Below are 19,478 nucleotides of genomic sequence, written 5' to 3' on the forward strand. Positions count from 1 at the left end.
TCTGTTTCTCCTCTGAAGGCCTCCTCGTAATTAATGTAAAAGTCAATGCTAATGGTAGCTTCCTCCAGACTAGGTGGAGCAAGTTTAACATTTAATCAAGGTCCTAATTTTAGACTTTAATTGCGTGTGCTCTTTTTAAGAGAGCTTTCCCCCCACCTCCCCCATCTTCTCCCCTTCCTGTTCTCATTTGTTCAACTAATGTCACATGATTTCATTTTAATACCCGATTAGACATTCATCAAATAATGAAGCCGTCGACGAGGTGATTACAGCGTTTAGGAGTGCCTAACAGAGGGACAGGCTCTTACAGCGGTTCTCTGATGATTACCCAAGACCCCTCTGGAGCCGAAAGCCTAATCAAAGGATTGAGTTCAGGACGCTGATTTGTTTTAAAATCTCTCAAAATGTGCAGTACATGTCATTTTGATATAATATACTATTTTGAAGGTGAACGTTTTAGTTTCATGTTACTAAGGGACCTGCACCAGCTGCAAACACAATTTATGATAAAAAGAAAACACAATAGAGACATTTGACATTTAAAAAGTACAGTATAATGGTCTTCAATTTAAACATCTAAAAAGTGAATCATGTTTTGCGTTTGACAAAGAAATCTTGAATCAAGGCCCACTTACTAACCGTCTCCCAGCGCTTTCAAGCAAAATTCACAGACTTCCTCTGCAGATGTTACATCAGAGCCACTGTATGGTTTCCCACACTGCAGTTATTTTATTGTACAGGTGCTTATTTGTTTTTCAGACCAAACCTATATCTTTGAAGGTATGTGTGACACTGACTTCTGTTGTGTCAGTTGATCTCTATCAACTCTCCTCTAGTGCACTCCCATCCATTCAGCTCTAGATAAAGTATGTCAGGGCAAGCTAGCACATGGTCGCTGCACACTAATAGCCCAAGGTATTGTACAATACATGACATATGCTGATGAATTGTCACTATGCATAATTCAGCGGGCTAAAAGAAATCCTGAAGAAATGATTGGGTATATTACAAATTCAAACTGTTAAAAGTGCAATGTGTAAGATTAGGCTTGATGTTTTTTAATTTATTAGAATTCTAAGAATTAACATCATCAACAGAATGTGATACATTAAGAGTTTTGATGTTATGTCAAAGACATCTATGTATTGTATTACAGAGAAGTTTAGTTTAATGAGCATGCTAACCAGCTATCCCCGGCCCGTCGAGTCTTGTAATACCACTTATACTTCGAGAGGCGATACTGAGTCACTGTAGAGTCTAGTCTGCCCTCAGTAGAACAAGAGAGAATAACGAAGTAGAAGAAGAGCTGCCCCAAGGTTTGTCAAAAATACATCCCTGGTCCATATATACGTTTTGACTGTTTGTGTATTGGTTTGAATCGAAAGTATTAGAAATGAGAAGGGTACTTCTGGGGTATTAGTTGTAAGACTTCAAACCGAGTGAAAATCCATGATGATCCATGCGCCATGCAGCAGCTCTCACCACTGTAATTCACCGTCATACCTCCTCTTTTCCCAGTGTGGTACGGCCTCATAAGGATCTGCAGGGCAGCAGGGTTGGTCATACTGGTCAACAGCTGTGCTAAGTTGGGTTCTGGTAGCAGACCTTTCCTATTACTCAGAATCTGGAGAATAAAAAAATAGAAACACATACAGAAGTTAGAGAAGGAAAAATGAGACTGTGTGTGTGTGTGTGTGTGTGTGTGTGTGTGTGTGTGTGTGTGTGTGTGTGTGTGTGTGGGGGGGGGTGTAGAGTTTGTGTTTTGATCTTGTCATTAGGAGTCCCTGATGGCTGTACTAATCCTTACACTAGTTTACATCAGCGGGATATGTCTGCTATGTCAATAGAGGGGAATGTGGGAGACAAATCTGTGAGACAAAAGAAAAAACTAAAAAGCAGTTTGAGAAACAAAAGAAGCAGCAGGGGAAAGCGATGGGGAAAAGAGTTATGAAAAACAAGGCAGGAAAAATAATTGGGAGGAAAAAGCTTAAATACAAACTTGAAAGGAAGAAACAAAAGGCCACCTTTCAGACACCAAAAAACAACAACTTTTCTGTAAAAGTCTGCTGCAATCTGGCTGAGGTGTGAATAAAACAAGACACATTGAGGAAAGTCACAAGCAAGATAATCTTACAGTATGACATTTTAGATGGCATTGTGCAAACCAATCACAAGACAAAGATTTAAAAGCCCCTAAAAACGATAAAATGATTGTTACCAAATTCTCAATAATCAAAGCATCATTAAGATTAAAAAAAAGACATTGTTAAGTTTTGATTCTTTTTTTTGATTATAATTATTATTATTTTGAGTCGGGTAGCACTTAAAAACTCAGTACAAGTGAAAAATACTGAAATATCAAAACAGTTTGAACTTTGGCATAAAATTGTAGCAATGAAGGATGCCATTTTCACGATAAGATCATATAAGAAATTGAGTTTAAGGACCTTAAAATACTTTGCCTTGATCATGTGGCAGATATATTTAGAAAGCTACACAACAAGGATCTATGTGTGAAAACCAAATAATATGAGATGAACACAGACATTTTACAGATTCCACATTTAAAAGACGATACAGACTCTACGGGCGGGAAGAGCAGGTCTCCAATTCAGCATTGGACCAGTTTCCACACCTACACAGATAGTGTAGCTCATATAGGTTGGAATACATATATAAGTCATATATGTCATTTGAAATTGATCTCTGTGATCAAGGTGCAGCATGTTGATCTTGTGACTGACTTACAAAGTACAAATGTGTCATGTACAAGAATGGTGTAGTCTTGCATGTAGTTACAGTTTTTAATTAACTTTTCTAAACAAAGAATATTTTGGCATTTCCCCTTCATTAGACAGGTGAGAGCAAAGAGTTCAACAATGAGGAAAATGGCTGGAGAGAATGGTGTGACGGCCTACAACAGTCCCCTGATGGAATCGGAGCTGGTGGACAGTTTGCGTCTTTACTGTTCATCCATCAGGATGTTGAAATGTTTAAATAATCTAGCTACATCCTAAGGAGGAAAAAGCTGTTGGAGCTGCATGTGGTATTAAACTCTGTTCCTACTACACACATGCATCTCCCTTGCTAATAGCAAAGCTTACTTTTTATTTGACATGAGCAGAGTTTCCGTGAACTTAACAAATCTCTGCTGACTTGCATTTAATAGAAAGACATACTGTAGGGCACATCCCCAAATAATTTAATCACTCATTAACGCTGCGGAATTTAATTCAACAGACTCAAATTAAATCCTATTGAATTAGACTGCGTCAAATCGAATGGAGCGGCCCTTGTAGATCCTCCTCAGAAACTGACAGTGTGGCGGCAGTACTCGCGGTCTGGCCCAAAGACACGGCTATTTAAAACAACATTAGCAGGATGGTGATAGTTCCTCCTCGTCTGCCCCTGAGCTACAGCATGACTTCAGCTCAACTCAACCTTGTTTCCTCCCTGTCACATCCTGAAGAGAGAGTATTACTGACAAGGATGGAGAGGGTTTGACTCCAGTCTGTCAGCAAGTGAGGAAGAGAGTCTGTTGCACAAATACAGTATGTGTATTTGTGTGTTATAGCAGGGGAAATTGGTATGTGTGTGTGCGTGCATGAGTGTGTGCTGCCGTTAAGCAAGGCCAGTCGTAGCTGACAGCGTCTTTCAAGGAAAGAGAGGGGAGGAGGAGGCGGAGGAGGAGGAGGAGGAGGAGGAGGAGGAGGCGGAGGCGGAGGCGGAGGGCGATGTCATTTATTTTCTTTCTGCTGGAGAAAATGTCAGCATGCATCAGTCTGTTTGGCTACTGGCACAAAATCCAGCCACACACCCACACACGAACACACGCCAGGGAAGTAAGGGAGCCGTGAAGTAGGAAAGGCAAGAAGTGTCGCGTAAGGAGAGGGATGGAGGAAGAAGAAAGGAGGAGGGAGGAGGAGGCCATCTGGTCCTCGGCATTCACATTCATATTAACTGACTGGAGAAATGAGCGGATCGCCTCAGAGGAGAACAGTAGCCAGGAGTAGTAGGTCTTGATCTCTTTCTGAAGGTCTGATTTTTTTTCTTTTACCAGCTGCTCACATTCACTGCAATAATCTCAAAAAGAGCCTCGGGGTAGTAATGTAAATGTTTTCGGTCCCCTCTTTCCTCCTCCATCCCATTTTTGTCTCTTGCTCAACCAATCCCCACCCCGCCTTTTCTTTCACTGAGTTTATGTACTCCTTCCTCCTCACGTCTGCCTCATCTTCCTCAGCCAATTTATTCAGAGACACATTTTCTTTCAATGTCTTTTCATCCTCTTCGTTGCAATTCAGACTCCGTGGCGGTTACTGCTCTGCTTTTCAACCTGTAATTTTCAACCCATTCGTCTCAAGGCCACGACCTCTTTTACTGCACCTGATAATTCTTGTTCTGCAACAGCCGGGAATAGAATCACAGAGAATTCAGAAGTCAGAATCAACTCTAGAGTGGTAGTATAGCAGTTTGAAATTCATGAATGAGTAAATTATAGCACCCTTACTGGGCATGTGTGTCAAAATGGGCTTAACAGTGTTTCAGTTTGGGCGTTTGAAAGCTACAAACTCTGGCTTCAAGTTGTTGTCATCTCTAAGCTCAATTACAGCAATCTAAAATATGAATCATCTGATGAGAGTAAAGCAGCAGGCTGTAATGGTTTTCCGTGGCCTATGGGAAACTCATAATGAACCATAAACCTGCAGTTCATGTGAAAATATAATTGAAGCTTTCCATGTGACAGGAGCAATATAGTGTGAATTTGTGCCTATAGGCTGTTAAATGTGCAAAACAAAAACAAATTACCACTGACAATGTGAATGAGTGTCATTATTAACTTTGGGTTATTAAACGTTACTGGACTCCATGTAAAGCCATATTAAAGCAAATAAGAAAACCTATTAAATCTACCTTATAATGTACTGTATGTATTGTAATGGCTCACAGTCAACACATTGATTACAAGACCCTGTTTGAACAAGAAATACTTCTGTAAAATATTAGATACACATCATGAAATAACCACAACATTAAAAAAATTTATAAATTTTTTTTTATAGTTTATGTAAATAGCATGAAAAACTACAGTTTACTGTTTAAAAAAAAAGCATTTACCAAGAGAACTAGCATTTACCAGTGGATTGGTGTACTAACAACCATCATCAACAGTCTGATCAGCTGGTGAAAATACTGAACATTTAGTCAACTACCAGTTTCTCTCTCAATGACCACTACTCTCCTCTACAGAGACTCTGAGTCACAGAGAGGCAGAAAGAGAGAGGTGTGTGAATGAATCAAGACATTTAGTTTTGGTCGTTGAACATCAGCCAACCACACGTTTCAAATTTAATTTCGACAAAAACAAACATGTATCTAATATTTTAGGCCAGTACTTCTGTCAGTCTCACTCCTTTACTTAAACACAAACACACAAACGTGTCATTACTCATGCGATTGATTTTGATTGCAAAAGCATTGAAATTCAGCCCGGAGTTTTACTTGCCCACTTTTCCCACCTGTGAGTTCATCATTGCATATAAACAGATTGACTGTACTGTACTGTTTGTTTTCCACCACTTATCGCTTGTATTTACATATTGTGTATGTGAGGCCACTGCATCTATTTGAATATCTGTGTGAGTTTGCATAGTGTCATATACCGTGCTGTGAATTTGGCTTATTTTAGGCAGTAGGAGACAGTGGAGGAGCCCAATCAGTCTATAGAATTATAATTATCATGTCAGTGTCTCTCTGCTACCACAGCACAGTGTGGGAGGGATACCACAGCTACAGGGACTATTTCAGCCAGAGGGTATATGGATATTTGAATGCAGGATGTGCAATAACCAGGTGGCACTGGCTTCACAAATAGCATGTCTGCTTGTTTGGTTGTTTACATGTAACCCTGGGTAGTCCGATGTTTTGGTGAGACAGTTTATGGACTTTAAGAATTGAGGACATGTTTCTACAAAGAAAATCAATGTTTTCTTGAATATATGCTGCGTGCTTCATACTCACCATACCCTGGGCGGCGATGAGTGCAGCCAGGGTGCTTCTCCCTGAGGTGCCGGGGGTACAGAGAGACAGACGGACCTCCTGTCCTCCCACCAGTGTTCGGTCCATCTCTATCAGCACAGCCTCCGCCTGCTCCGCGCACTCATACTCCACCACACCGAAACCTCGGACTGGGCTGCCCTCATCCTGAGCAAGCTGGAACAAAAACATAATAGCATTAAATTAAATTAGGGCTGGGAAGCGAGTTTCCAAAGTCAGAAATCTCAGCACATAGTAATTGGTATTGACCCTCACATTACACAATGTATTGTGGTCATTTTGTGCTTCGGGGCAAGAAAAACTTGACCATTTTATCTAACCAATAAGATTATTAATACTTCTGAAGCAGCTTTGTTCCCTGAAAACTTTAATTCAACCTCCAATTTTATTGTATTTACCTCTGTGGGAACTGCGTTTTGTTAGTTTGACTAAGATGTTTCCCCTCTTCATCATTTTGTAAAACAACTACTGCTGTTACTATCACAATCTCCTCACAGCAAAAAGGTTGTGGGTTTGAATCTGTCAACCAGCTCTGTATGGAGTATTCATGTTTTCTGGCATAATCCAGGGAACATGTCGGTTAAGTGATCTGAAGACAATTGATAGTGAATGTGTGTTTGTGTGTCAGTCAAGTGATAAACTGCCCCCTGCAACCCACAACAGCATACGTAGTTACAGATAGATGGAAAATATGAACTGCCTCACTTGAGAGCAAATTAAAACCTGCAATCGCTGCGGATGGATACAGCAATGTCGATGAATCTGTTGCTGCCAGCAGTGCCAAACACAAAACACTACATGGACCACTGAAGCCACTATTCGAAGGAAATAGATACCTCCATCTCATCTAAGATTGATTTTTTTCATGTAAGATTGTTGAATCTTGACAAAAGACCTTACTTCTGAGACTAAAACCTAATATACACGGCCTATTTCACCTTTAGGACCTCACCTGTTATCTGCAGGAATAAAACACGGAGCCAAGAGCTGTTTGAATGGAGTGACTGTGTATAAGACAGGGTTTTCTCCTCAATATGCAAGAAGACACTTAGAATTCTTATCATTTAATATAAGCCGCATGCTGCTTAATATTTTCAAGAGAGTGAAATGCCTGGAAACATTACTTTAATCTATTCAATCTTTTAAAAATCATCAGAGGAAGCAAATGAGGTCCTTGCTAACAGCCTTTTCTTCCATTTCTGCATCGAGTTCATGGCCCCATAGGAATAATAATATTCCATACCATTTATCTGGAAAGTTAACTGGTACTCGGGTATTTTATATGTTTGGATTAAATGGCAAAAACACACTCTACGCCAGAGACTATTTATGAAGCCAAAGTTACCATGGTGATGTAATGTGAGACTGCCAAACCAGCTACAGGTCCAAAGTTGCTAGCTCACTGCTGCTAATTCAGCATCGTTGGGCTAACAAATGCACGCAAACACAACACCAAGAGCATACAGATCGGACTACAAATGTGCAAACTTCCACTTTTAATTGTGTGTGCGAATGAGTGTGAGATAGAGTGATGAGTGAGCGTGAGGTGTGTATGTGTGTGTCAGAAAGTAACTGCCAGATAACTGTGTCATGGTGGAGGTAAAAGAGCTCGTCTCAGCTCCTTTTGTCAAAAAGGATAGATTAAAAAAAAGGACATGATGTAAGAGATACATCATCTCCTGCTCTTTCTGCAGTGCTCCAGGGTGCAACTGTTCACACACACACACCAAAGGTTTCATATTGTGTGTAAAAGCAACCAAAATGTGGACTTTTCTAATCCAAATAAAGAAATTCTGCTCACAATTTGATGTCCATATCCAGTTAACATCATGGAAAGCTACTGGAACAATGTCATCACATTTCCTTCAAGGTAACTGGTCAATAAAACTCTCCTTGGCCAGACAGTAATGCTGACCAGTAACAATTCCGAAGATGATAAGACTTTTCTGTCAAGGAAGTTCAGTCATTTCCAGTGTGTGAGGAGCAGCTAAATAATGCAGGCAGGCTAATAGCTGAAAGCTAATGGATGATATTGGATAATGACAATGGCTAAAAGCTAATTGCTTATGGTTAAAAAATGCACCACTTGACCTACTGTTGGTAGTGGCCGACAAAAATACACGAGTGCTTGATTTAGCTTACCTTTCACAGGATATGTGCAATTTTTGGGACCGTTTAAGAATATGGTGCTCAGATCAAGGGTACCTGACATATTCAAATGTATTTATTGAAATGTCATGGTTTCAATACAATTAAAAGAAGTAAATGTATATTCTGTAAGAGATACTGAGCATTCAGAGTAGAGCTAGACGGGTCATTTTGCCAGGTGCATATCTCAGCTGATGATAGATTATTAGATACATCAGCATTTGTGATCACGGTGGTGAGAACAAGAAACGTCAACGATTTGTTTGACGTAATTTAGAAAGTGACTGTTTGTTTCCCAAGAAGCACTGACAAGTTTATTTTTCAACTGCAAAATGCCGCGCTTAGTATGATCACAAGTATAATGACTTGTATTATCATTTTTTGCAATCAAGGACCATCTTATTGTCTTTATATTATGTTACGTTTGGAAGCCCCTTTCCCCACTCCATGTAAAGAGGATGCTTCATAAGTATACCAGGAATGCAACTAATTACTATTTTCATTACAGATTAATCTAATGATTATATTGTTGATTAATTGTTTGGTCTACAAAATATTTAGAAAAAAACAACAACTTCCCAAAGGGCCAAGATAATCTGCAAACTGCATGTTATGTTCAATCAACAGCCTAAAATCCAAATATATTCTGCTTATTATCATAGAGGACCAAGTACCACTGGATTTTCTACATCTTTGCGATAATAACAATTAATCAGTCATATTTACAGCATTTACAAGACAGCACACTCAAGTACTAAGTTGCAGAGGATTTGTGATTGCAATTAAACATAATAAAACCATCACATAATCACACTTCTACGCGGTATAGTCACTGTAAAAAATTGACCGATTACGAATCAGTGGGAGACAAATGTATTTGTACTTTCTCAGCCTGAGTGCGGATGCCTGCTTCCATCAGCGCTCAATCAAGTGGCCCTCCACTCCCTCCCTTCACCCCTCCTCTCATTCGTCTGCTGTTCCCTCCGGTCTGAACAGAGGATGGATGGAGGGAGGGAACGAGGGACAAAAATGGATGTATGTGTGGAGGAGTAAGTCGATAGGCTATTATCATCAGCATACATTAAGCAAACGGTATGGAAATGACTTGAACCACTCTACCACTCGAGAGATGGATGGATGGATGGATGAATGGAAGAAGGAGAGAGAGTGGGAGTTTGGAGAAGACGTTGAGAGAACGAGAGAAGGGAAGAGGAGTGAAGGAGAAAAACATCAGTGATTGATGAAGGAACTGACAAGTGAAGAGAGTGAGAGGATATGAGCCAGAAAAGACAGGAGGGGAAACAAAGAAAAACATGCTAATCATTATTTTTCACAACAAATAAGACCGAAGTGGGAGTGAGTAACCTGCAAAACATACATTATATATCAAATTGGATTCTAATTGGATCGTGTGCGAATGGCATTCAGCACACCATCAACTATGTGTGTTGTGTGCATGCGCGAGTAATAATGTGAAGACCGAGCGAGTCTCTCTCTACTCAAATTCGCAGATTGCACTCACCCTATATAAAATATTCAATCATTATTTAGATCTGCACAAACAATTATGTAAATTTAAAGTAGGCGTGTGTGGACTGTATGTGAGCCTTGTATATGCCAGCTGTCATTTGGTTCATGTATATGTTAGAAAAACTAAAACGAATGAAGTTTTGCTGTTTCACTTATTCAGACAGAAAACAGTAGTTGCTGCACAAAGGGAACATGTTAAATGTATTGTAGCCATAAAGTAGCTTTGACATTATCCACATCAGGCAGCTGCAACGAGCAGTGGTGTTCCCGTTCTCAGTCATGACAAAAAAAACTAAAAATCAAAGATGTCTGTGATACTGAAGAGCTGAGAGATTTTCTTTTGATCACATGTTACAATGACATTTTTTTCAATTGAAACCTCTTTTGTATCGTGGACATCTCATTATAATGTCTGACAGATGCTCTGCCTTGTCCTCAAGGTATGATTTAGAAAAATTAAAGTGTAATTAACTGCATTAATTTGGTGCTTCATCCTGTAAATTATCCTCGACTATCCTGATTTGCCATCCCTGATTTTGACAATGTAATCAAACACTTCTGCCAAATGAGTCAAGTTGACGTACCTTGAATTATTGCATAATTAACAGCAGTTGACAACCTCATGTTCTGCTTGTTCATTTTTTTCAGCCTGCCATAGAACATGACTTCATAGAGATATAAAAGCCTATATGCAGAGTTTTTGGGGGGTTAAAAAACAACAACAACCTGGGGATCAAATCACAAGACATGCTGATTGTTTTTTTTCGACCAGCAACAGACCAAAACCTAAAATATGACTAAACCTCTAAAATCATGAGCTGTATTCAAATGGACAGAGATGTTACGTTGGCAGGTCTTACATTTAGATGTAGCCCAGAGTGCATCTTACCTAAGACAGTAACTTCATTTGTCTGGGTCAACTTTATGTATTTTGCATCGGAAGACACCATATTAAATAAATGGATCCTATCTGACTTTAAGAACTCCCTTAGTCTAACATCAGCAAGTATATTTGGTTTAGTAGCAGACATATAAAATAAATATAAATAAAACATTTATCCCCCCCAATGCATTTTGTACAGTAAAGTGTGTGTGTGTGTGTGTGTAAGAGTGCAGAAAAGAAACCAAAGATGCTCAGCCAGTTATCAGTGTGTGTGACAGCTCTTGACCTCAAGTCGTGGTCCACAGCTAAGAGATGCTGACTGAGGCACCGGCAGGGTTCTGTGTGTGTGTCTGAAACGTCCACATCAGCTGTCTGAACTGAGTGATGAGGTCACGACAGCCCTGTCGCAGCCTTCTGTGAAGCAAGGTACGTGACCCAACACAGTGAGTGTGTTTACGTGGACACAAATAACCCGTTTATGATCGGGGTTTTGGAGTATCCCGTTTATGTGTTTGCACATGTAAACGCCATCTCCCGTATTCAGAAAGTGGTATAAGCCCTTATTCTGTTTACGTGAAACCCGGATATGCAGCTGGAGGACTCCGATAGAAACCGGGATGCTGTTACATGTACACACCATCCTCTTAAGCGTCTCTTAGAGCTTCAGCCAAGTGACATAACAGAAATACAAAAAATGTCAGGAGCGAAAGCGTCTCACTTCTGGAGCAACAAAGAAATACAATGTTGTCTTTCGGTAATGAAAGAGGATGCGTATCCTCATCCACTGGTCCCCTGTCCTTTGTAGTGACAGTGACGGACTCACGCCGCTGTGGAGGACAGTGTTATGAGAGTAGCGGAGCTGTTCTGCTTTCAGGAATAGCTCAGTTCGTAGTGTGTGTGTGTGGTTGAGAGACAGATATGGTAAATGTGCTCAGAGCAAACAGCTGCTGGCGATCCAAAGAGGTTATGATGAAGATGAGATGTTATCGTAAGCTCTTTGGGGCGATCGGACCGCAAAAGAGATTAGTGATGAAGTTGTCAAGTGCTAGTAAATATACAGTGTAGTGTTTAATATTTCCTCTCGCTCTCATCTCTGGTTTGTTTTTGTAAATCACAGTAATCCGTAACCAGGAACCAGGTAATAGTATTTATCACGTATACTTCTCTGTGCTCATGTAATCATATGATATGATCCTACCAGGGATAATCCTCAGAAATGGGTTATTCATGTCCATGTAAACACAGTAAGAGACCAGTTTAACTGTACGGATCTTTATGAAGAGACCTGGAGAGACGTCTGTATGTGTATATGAAAGACTGAACGTGTGACTATTATTTAAAAAGATAATTTAGAAGTGGAAGTCTCCGGATAAAGAAACCATTACTCTTGAGATTGGGTGATGCCACATGAAACAATTCCACTAAATCAAAGTTGAAATTCACCAACAAATAAGTGTTTGTGGAGGGTTTTCATTATCTTTGTGTGCAGCAAAATATGTAATTAAACATGACACCTATCTTTGAGTTATTCTTTCTTTGAAGTAAACTTGGAAGAAAACACTGCAGGTTTCCCCAAAGGGGGGGGGCAATAATTGTGTCAGGCAGCTTAAGATTGTACTTGGAAAGACTTTAATTATCTGTGCGACAATGAGTGCCAATGATTGTGAGGAACAAGTTTGTTTTTATATTCATAACTAGCATTTTCTGTTGCTTCTGAATGAAAATGCAACCGCATTGTCAAAAAGTGGGGTAATTTATCCGTTTTTAAATCGATCTTTATATAAATCCAAATCTTTTTATTATCTGTTTTTTCATAATAATAATAATTTTTTCTTATACACCTCATTTTGTTTCACTATGTTTTTATTTATCCATGTAGCTCAGCTGCTGTGATGCTTTTTGACTGTGCTTGTCAGTTAAAACCTGTTGCCAGTAACTGGACATTACTGCCCTGCTGGCTGTTACTGCTACTTGTTTATTTTATTTCTTGCATCATCTTAAAAACAAAACCCTTTTTGTCTGTAATGGCTGCATCGCAATATCAAATCGAATAATTATTCATGTTTTGTGCATATGTGCAATATGTAATCTGCTGCACTAACTGTGGCAAATGGTTCCAGTTGTTGCTAAAGAACATATAGGAAAACAAGAAAACCAATACACGAGGGGTGTGGTCGACTGTGTGAGTGTCATTGTACTAACACATGACATGGACAACCTTATATAGCCGGACAAGAGTAATTGTCTCCGTTCAGTCTGTAAATAGTGGCTGGTATTGTTTCCATGAACCTGTCTCCATCCATACTCCACACCTTTAACATCCATCAAACTCTGTCAAGCCATCTGCATCCTTTTACAGATATTAGTATATTGCTGAGCAAATTTCTCGTCTCCTAGTCAGCCATCATTATTACATGTAAAAATATGCAAACAATCTTTTCACCGGTACTGACAGTCTACCTCTCTTCACCATTTCACTTCAGCTCTCCACCTCTCTCCATCCCCCCTATTAGTCCTGACACTGCCTGGCCTCTCCTCCCTCGCTCCATCTTCTCTCTAATGGGTCTGACATTCTCAGCACTGTCCTCTCTCTCCTTCCCATCCCTCCTTACTGTCTCCATCCTGTTGTCCCTCTAATATGGTTGACATTATTTCCCATTTCCTCCCTCCATCTCTCCTGGATGACTGAAACTAAAGTGCTGCTTGGAGGGTCCTTACGTGGGTAGCAGAATTATAGGGCTCAGGGCCAAGGCCACAGGTTAAATGCACTCTGCACAGAGCAAAAGTAGCAAGACGGCTGAGGTCTATGTGCACAGAGGAGGAAGAGGTTTTCTGCAAGACAAACTGCAGCTGACGTCAGTAAGATATAAAGGTAATAGAAGAAAAATGTATATGCAGCAAACACAGTAGCAAATGTCATATCATTCATAGGTTTGCATGTCATTCAACTGGGGGTGTTGCGATTATATTGTCAGCACCTTAAACACCTAGCTCTCTGGGATGCACAAATATATCAATAAAACAATCTTTATGGTGGAAAATGGGAACGCTGACAGATTGAACCAACAATAGCTGGGTATGCCCCTTAAAACAGAGCTGGTGCAATAGGAGTGATGCTTTTTAGACAATATTTGTGTTTTCCTGCATTGAAATCAAGAGTATCCTCAGTAGCATCAATCCAAACCAGCTGACAAACGTGGACCTAGAGTGCGTCAAAATGAATACAAAACAGCAGTTATGATTAAAACGGCTTTGCAGTAGTCTCCCACACAGGCGTGTTCGTAAAATAAATACTGTGGCTACTTGTTCCAAAGCTAGCTTGTATGTTTTCATATCCCTGTATATGTTGTTTTAGCATCCTGTTCATTGGAGTACAGGTTTTCAGAAGCTTTGGGCTTTAAGTATTTCTAGTGCATACACGCTGAAGTCCAGTAACACACACACACACACACACACACACACACACACACACACACACACACATTTGCAAGCGCATACTGTACATAAAGAAAACGCTGAACTATAGGTCAAAGCCTGCTGGCTCTGCAACAGTGAAGCAACATGAGCTAAACACCCACAAAGCATCATGGGACCGGGATGATGTGGGTGTATTGATTTCTATGTGGGAGTGGGGCAAAGGGGTGGAGCTAAAACTGGTAATGCAGCAGATGACAGATACCTATTGAGTGATGTCTAAATAGGAAGGTGGGAGTGCTGTGGATGTAACGGGGCCGGGTGGTATATAACTCAGCTGAACTGAAACACAGCAGAGTGGGAGGAAGGGAGGGAGTTGAAGGGTGGGGCTGGTGTCACACCTCGCCATGGAAATAGTTGCTTGGTGATACTGCGAGATTGGCCAATAGGGACCCTGAACCTGAATTTGAATACGGCACATCTCACCTGGTGGTGTTCGACTGATTAACGCGTGTGGAAGAAGGGAAGCGTTTCAAAGTGACGTAACTAAGACTTTGGTGGAGTTTGTGAGACATTATCAATGAATATCGTTTTCTTTTAGAGCTTCTGCTACACTATAAGGCACGAAGAAAATGAAAAACACAACATTTATCTTACATTTTGGGTTCACAGCACAGACATGTTCGATGAGCCGTAACCTCTTTGATACACATTTTTGTTGGGATGTTTTTATGGTAAGAAAGAACAATTGTCTATCACACCCTATCTCACAGACACACACACGCATGCTTGAATACACACCTGGCAGAAGACAGGTTTGTAGGTTTCCGAGAAGAGCTGGGTCAGTTCTTCAGAGTCACAGAGGTCCAGCGGCAGCCGGCTTATACACAGACACTTGGAGTGCAGGTTCTCCTCTTGGCTCAGCTGGTTGACGTCCATCCACTGCACCATCAATGAGCGATCGTCCTGCACAAATCAGATTTTTTAAAGACCTTGAACTCGCTTTCCACTCCTACACTGCATAAGCACCCATTACATTCTGCATTTATTGTGAGAAAATGTTAGTAAATATAACTTTACTTGCTATTATATATTCATCCTCTTGGCTCAAAAGTGTTGATTTTGAAAGCTCATCAGCCCTTAAGCTGCACACTTCCATCAGTTTTGTTTCACTGATTGAGCCAATCAGACGTGCGAGGTTTAGACGATCTCTTGTATAATTTAAAGTAAACTGCACTAGAATTCGATGAGATGTTGTTTTTTGTTCAGCGTTTCCTCCCTCTGATCAATGTTGTGTTCAAACTGCAGTTTGGTATTTTTTACTCAGGAGATAAATTGAAATCAACTCATCTGGCAGAACCCATATTTGTACTGATTGTCTGTTTTCTGTGTGGGCAGTTTCTACAAAAAACACAAATGATGTTTACAAGTTTCAGCCAAGTTTTCGGGAAGTAAACAACTCAATGTGAGGATGTGACCAATGACTAAAATGTATCACTCCTCTTTCACTCACTTTGTTTAAATCAAATACGGCCAGCTGGTTGCAGTTTAGTTGGGGGCTAAATTAAATCTGTATAAATGTGTAACCCACTTTGTGTTGGCCAGTAATCGAATTAAGTATTATCAAATCCATTGTTTCAATAAGTTACCTGAAAACAAATGTGGGGTAATAATTTGATCAAATCAAGTGAAATCACATTAATTATACTGTAGTCAAATCGAGCCAATTCAAGTAAATTAAATGAAGGTTTAGTCCTGGTTTGGCCCGGCAAACTAAAATGCATCTTTTGTACTCAGGACACAGGAGCCCTTTGACAGACCCTTTCCTCCAAACATCTTTCAGTCTCACAGATAGAAATGTAACAATGTTTTGAAATAATCAAACATGACAGGATCATTTTAACAACTGCTCCAACATACCAGGGGCCGGCCCAGTAGCTCAGAACGGGCCCGTGAAGCCGAATCCTTCTTCATGTATTCAACAAACCCATATCCTTTGGAGTGGCCCGTCAGCTCGCTGTACACCAGGAAGGAGCGCTCAATATTCCCGTAGGCGCGTACCAGCTCCTCAAGCTGCTGGGCAGTGAAGGTGTGGGGCAGGTTGGTGAGGCAGAGCAGGGAGTCGGTGGGCTGCAGCGTGACGTTGATCAAGCGTCCCCGGACAGTGCTGTGATGGAGGGAGCGGATGGCATCCTGAGCCTGGTCCCCGTTCAGCAAAGTCACAAAAGCTGGAGGAGGGGACATTATGGAGACAGCGACGAGAGGAAAAGACACGACGAAGACGAGAACAGACACAAAGAAAGAGACGCACAGACATAAGTGGACGCGTGAGAGGCGAGCGGACAGAGACAAACACAAACATACATTCAAAGCCAGACATTGAAAAACAGGCAGAAAGCAGTTTGTGGAGATGCAGGGTGGAGACACACAGTCAACAAAAAGAACATGCAAAAACCAACTCACATGAAAAAAATAAAAAAATAAATGACAGGCCGAATGTGTGTGACAAAAGAAATAGGGGATACAAGTTTGGGCACAAACAACCACATTCACAGACAGACAGTAATAAAGACAGACAGACAGATACACAGAGAGAAAGACAACACATTAGCTAGAAAGCCAATAGGGAGCCACTACGTAGGGGGAATCCACTGTGACACACACATATAAACACCTTATCCAATTTGAAAACTGATACATGTGTTAGAGAAACAATAATACTGATGAACACTACGTTTAAACACTACAGGCAAATAAACTGCAATACCTAAAGACAAATATTAGCCTCTTTTTTATGCCAGTGATAATATTTCTTATTATCACTGGCAGAGGATAGTCTCTATACTATATTCTCTCTCCCAATCACCAAGTCTCATGTTTGTTTTCTCTCTTCCTTTCCTGAAACACGTCGGCTGTGTTTGAAAGAATATTCATTTTAGTCCCGTAAATCAAAAAAAGGTCATCAACTCTCTATAGAGGTCAGTTTTTTGCCAACAACAGGAGAAAAGTCTACACTAGGACCTGTGAGAGTATTGAGAAGCCTCGGATATGTATTCATAAGTTACTATCTAGTCAGTGAAGCCTTGCTTAGAATTCCCAATAGGCTTCCTTTCCTTTGAACAACAATACCCAGCTCAATGAATAAAAAAATAAGAGTGTAAAGGCCCATTTATAAAACTACACACACACACATAAACAACTGTGTAATTAGGCTGAAAGGGAGGAGCACAGTGAATGTAAAGAACCTATGAAGCCTTAAACAGCTTTGCATGAAAAACAGCCACGGACGGATTCATGGGCTGTGAAATGAGCTGGTAATAAATTGATGTGCAGTGTGTAGCTAAAAACCTAGTGTGTGTGTGTGTGAGAGTGACTGACAGAGACAAAAGGTCTGTTAAGAGAGTTTTGTGTTGCACATCTTGCATATTGAAAATAAGAAAAACACTAAACGTGTAAATAAAAACAGGCTCAGAGGACGTAAAAAAAATACATACACACTCAAAAAGATGAGAAACTGGGATCTGTGCCCAGATGAATGACCAGATACAAAATGTGCACAATGCTGAGACTGGAAACCAACTATCAATTAAGTCAAATAACTTCTCAGCAGTAACCACTTTGCCCTGTGAAAGCAGCTGTGACTTCTGACCAAAGAATCATCGATTTGCATCACACCGAGGAAAACGGGAATACAAAAAGGCGAACGAGACTTTCCATCACTCAGCAAAGCTCAGTGTTCCTGCGGCCCCACTGGACCTGCTCAAGAGGCCGGCGGTGTAAAAGTGGAATTGCATTAAGCAGCTCTCAGACGGGACTGTTCGACTATTTACCAGAATTCATTTGAATTGTAAACATCTCACCAATGCCAAGTCAGAGAACACAGAGGGCATGAGCACGGCCAAAACAAAACACGCATATAAATAAAAATGCTTTTTGATCCCGAGAAACAAACTTCTGGGGTCCAGTGTAACCATGGTGATGAAGTTAAAATATTCATAGTACAGTAGAACAGCACAAGGCGTAACTCGTGGGGCTGTTGTGCTGGTGAAAATGCAGACAGGTGCAGTCCTTTCATTGTGAGCGTCATCACTGTCCCCAACCAAACGTCTTTTATCAAAGCTCCAAACTCACATGTGGTTATTCTGATCCTGAAGTCCTGCACATCTTACATTAGGGTTTCATCACCGTTCATACCAGCTCCCAACATGCATACATTGACTACTGTTGTGGAATTCAGACACATCTAATACAGGGATTCTTGGTGTTGTTTGAGATGTGTTTTATTGGTCAGAGTTTGGAACTGCCGTCATTACTTCCTCCCTGAATCCACTGCCTGCTCTGTTGACAGGAGGACTGGCCAAGATAAAGTACGTCTGTGTCCAATTACACCGACATTAATGTACGGCATAGTGATATAAAGTGATCTGTGTCTCAAAACATATTCACCAAAATCAGTAATGTGAAAGGCAGAGGCATTTTTGAGTACTTTTACATAAATTAGACACTACGACACTGATTAATACTTATTTGTGATGTTCCTTTCATTTCATTGCACACAAAGTCAAATGCAGACCAATGTGAGCTTCAATGCATGTCCATGAAAATTAAACATGTTGCACAACGCTTCTCCAGTACACCATGCTTTATTCAGCAAACATTTTCGGCTATCTTACCTTCATCTGGGGTAAGATTCCAGTTTCCTTATATTGAACACATTGACCGGTCATGTGATTGATACATCACTATAGATTCCATGTATGCAACATTTTGCAGTCATCTTTTTCAATTAAAAAGTGCCGTATATAAAGAAATCCCGAAATGTTTTAATTTTCATGGTTTTTGATGCCTCCCCTTTCTGTGTTCCTGTTAATGGCGCTACATGTTGAAAGTGAAAGTCTGACAACTTGTAGAGTGATTAGTTGAGAACCACTTGTAGCTCTTGTCTTCCATAACTGGTGATGAGTAATTGAATTTGAGTAACCCAAACCTAACAGGCTTCATCCTCAAATGCTACGTCTGTATTCAAATGATAGAGACTGAAGCAAATATCCAAGAGACAAAAGCTTTTATTATAAACCTGAATGATAATAATATTAATATACAGGGACATACTCTATTAAATGTGAACAAATATTGCAAAACAATGATTATTTTTGATAATTTTCTTTGATTGATTGATATCTTAATATCAATCGGGACTGAACATGTAACTGGAATGTTTTGTCTTTGGATTGACCTCTAAAGGACACTCTAGCCCAATCAAGTCTCTAGCACCATTTTAAGCGTCAAACAGTGTAAAAACTAAATCAAGGTATGCTATTCCAGACTTAGCTCCAAACAACAAGTCATTAACAGCCTACACGCTTCAATCTGCATTAATGTGTGTGTGGGCGTTCGTGCCTGCTGTGTTAAAGTGTACATGTTCTGTGGTCAAAAATGGAAAAGACCC

General features: G+C 40.3%; 1 protein-coding gene across 1 annotated transcript in view; it reads right to left on the reverse strand.

Moving 5' to 3' along the window:
• Positions 1-19,478, reverse strand: part of raver2 (ribonucleoprotein, PTB-binding 2) — a gene marked incomplete at both ends in the record, with an annotated part of 61,775 nt that overhangs the window by 11,953 nt on the left and 30,344 nt on the right. Inside the window, 5 exons of the mRNA XM_079158071.1 lie at positions 1,504-1,624; positions 4,384-4,398; positions 6,019-6,210; positions 14,831-14,995; positions 15,950-16,257. Of these exons, the coding sequence (XP_079014197.1) occupies positions 1,504-1,624; positions 4,384-4,398; positions 6,019-6,210; positions 14,831-14,995; positions 15,950-16,257 (801 nt within the window). The remainder of the gene's footprint in view (positions 1-1,503; positions 1,625-4,383; positions 4,399-6,018; positions 6,211-14,830; positions 14,996-15,949; positions 16,258-19,478) is intronic.

The sequence above is a fragment of the Pholis gunnellus genome (genome assembly GCF_910591455.1).
Source record: "Pholis gunnellus genome assembly, chromosome: 4".
NCBI lineage: Eukaryota > Metazoa > Chordata > Actinopteri > Perciformes > Pholidae > Pholis > Pholis gunnellus.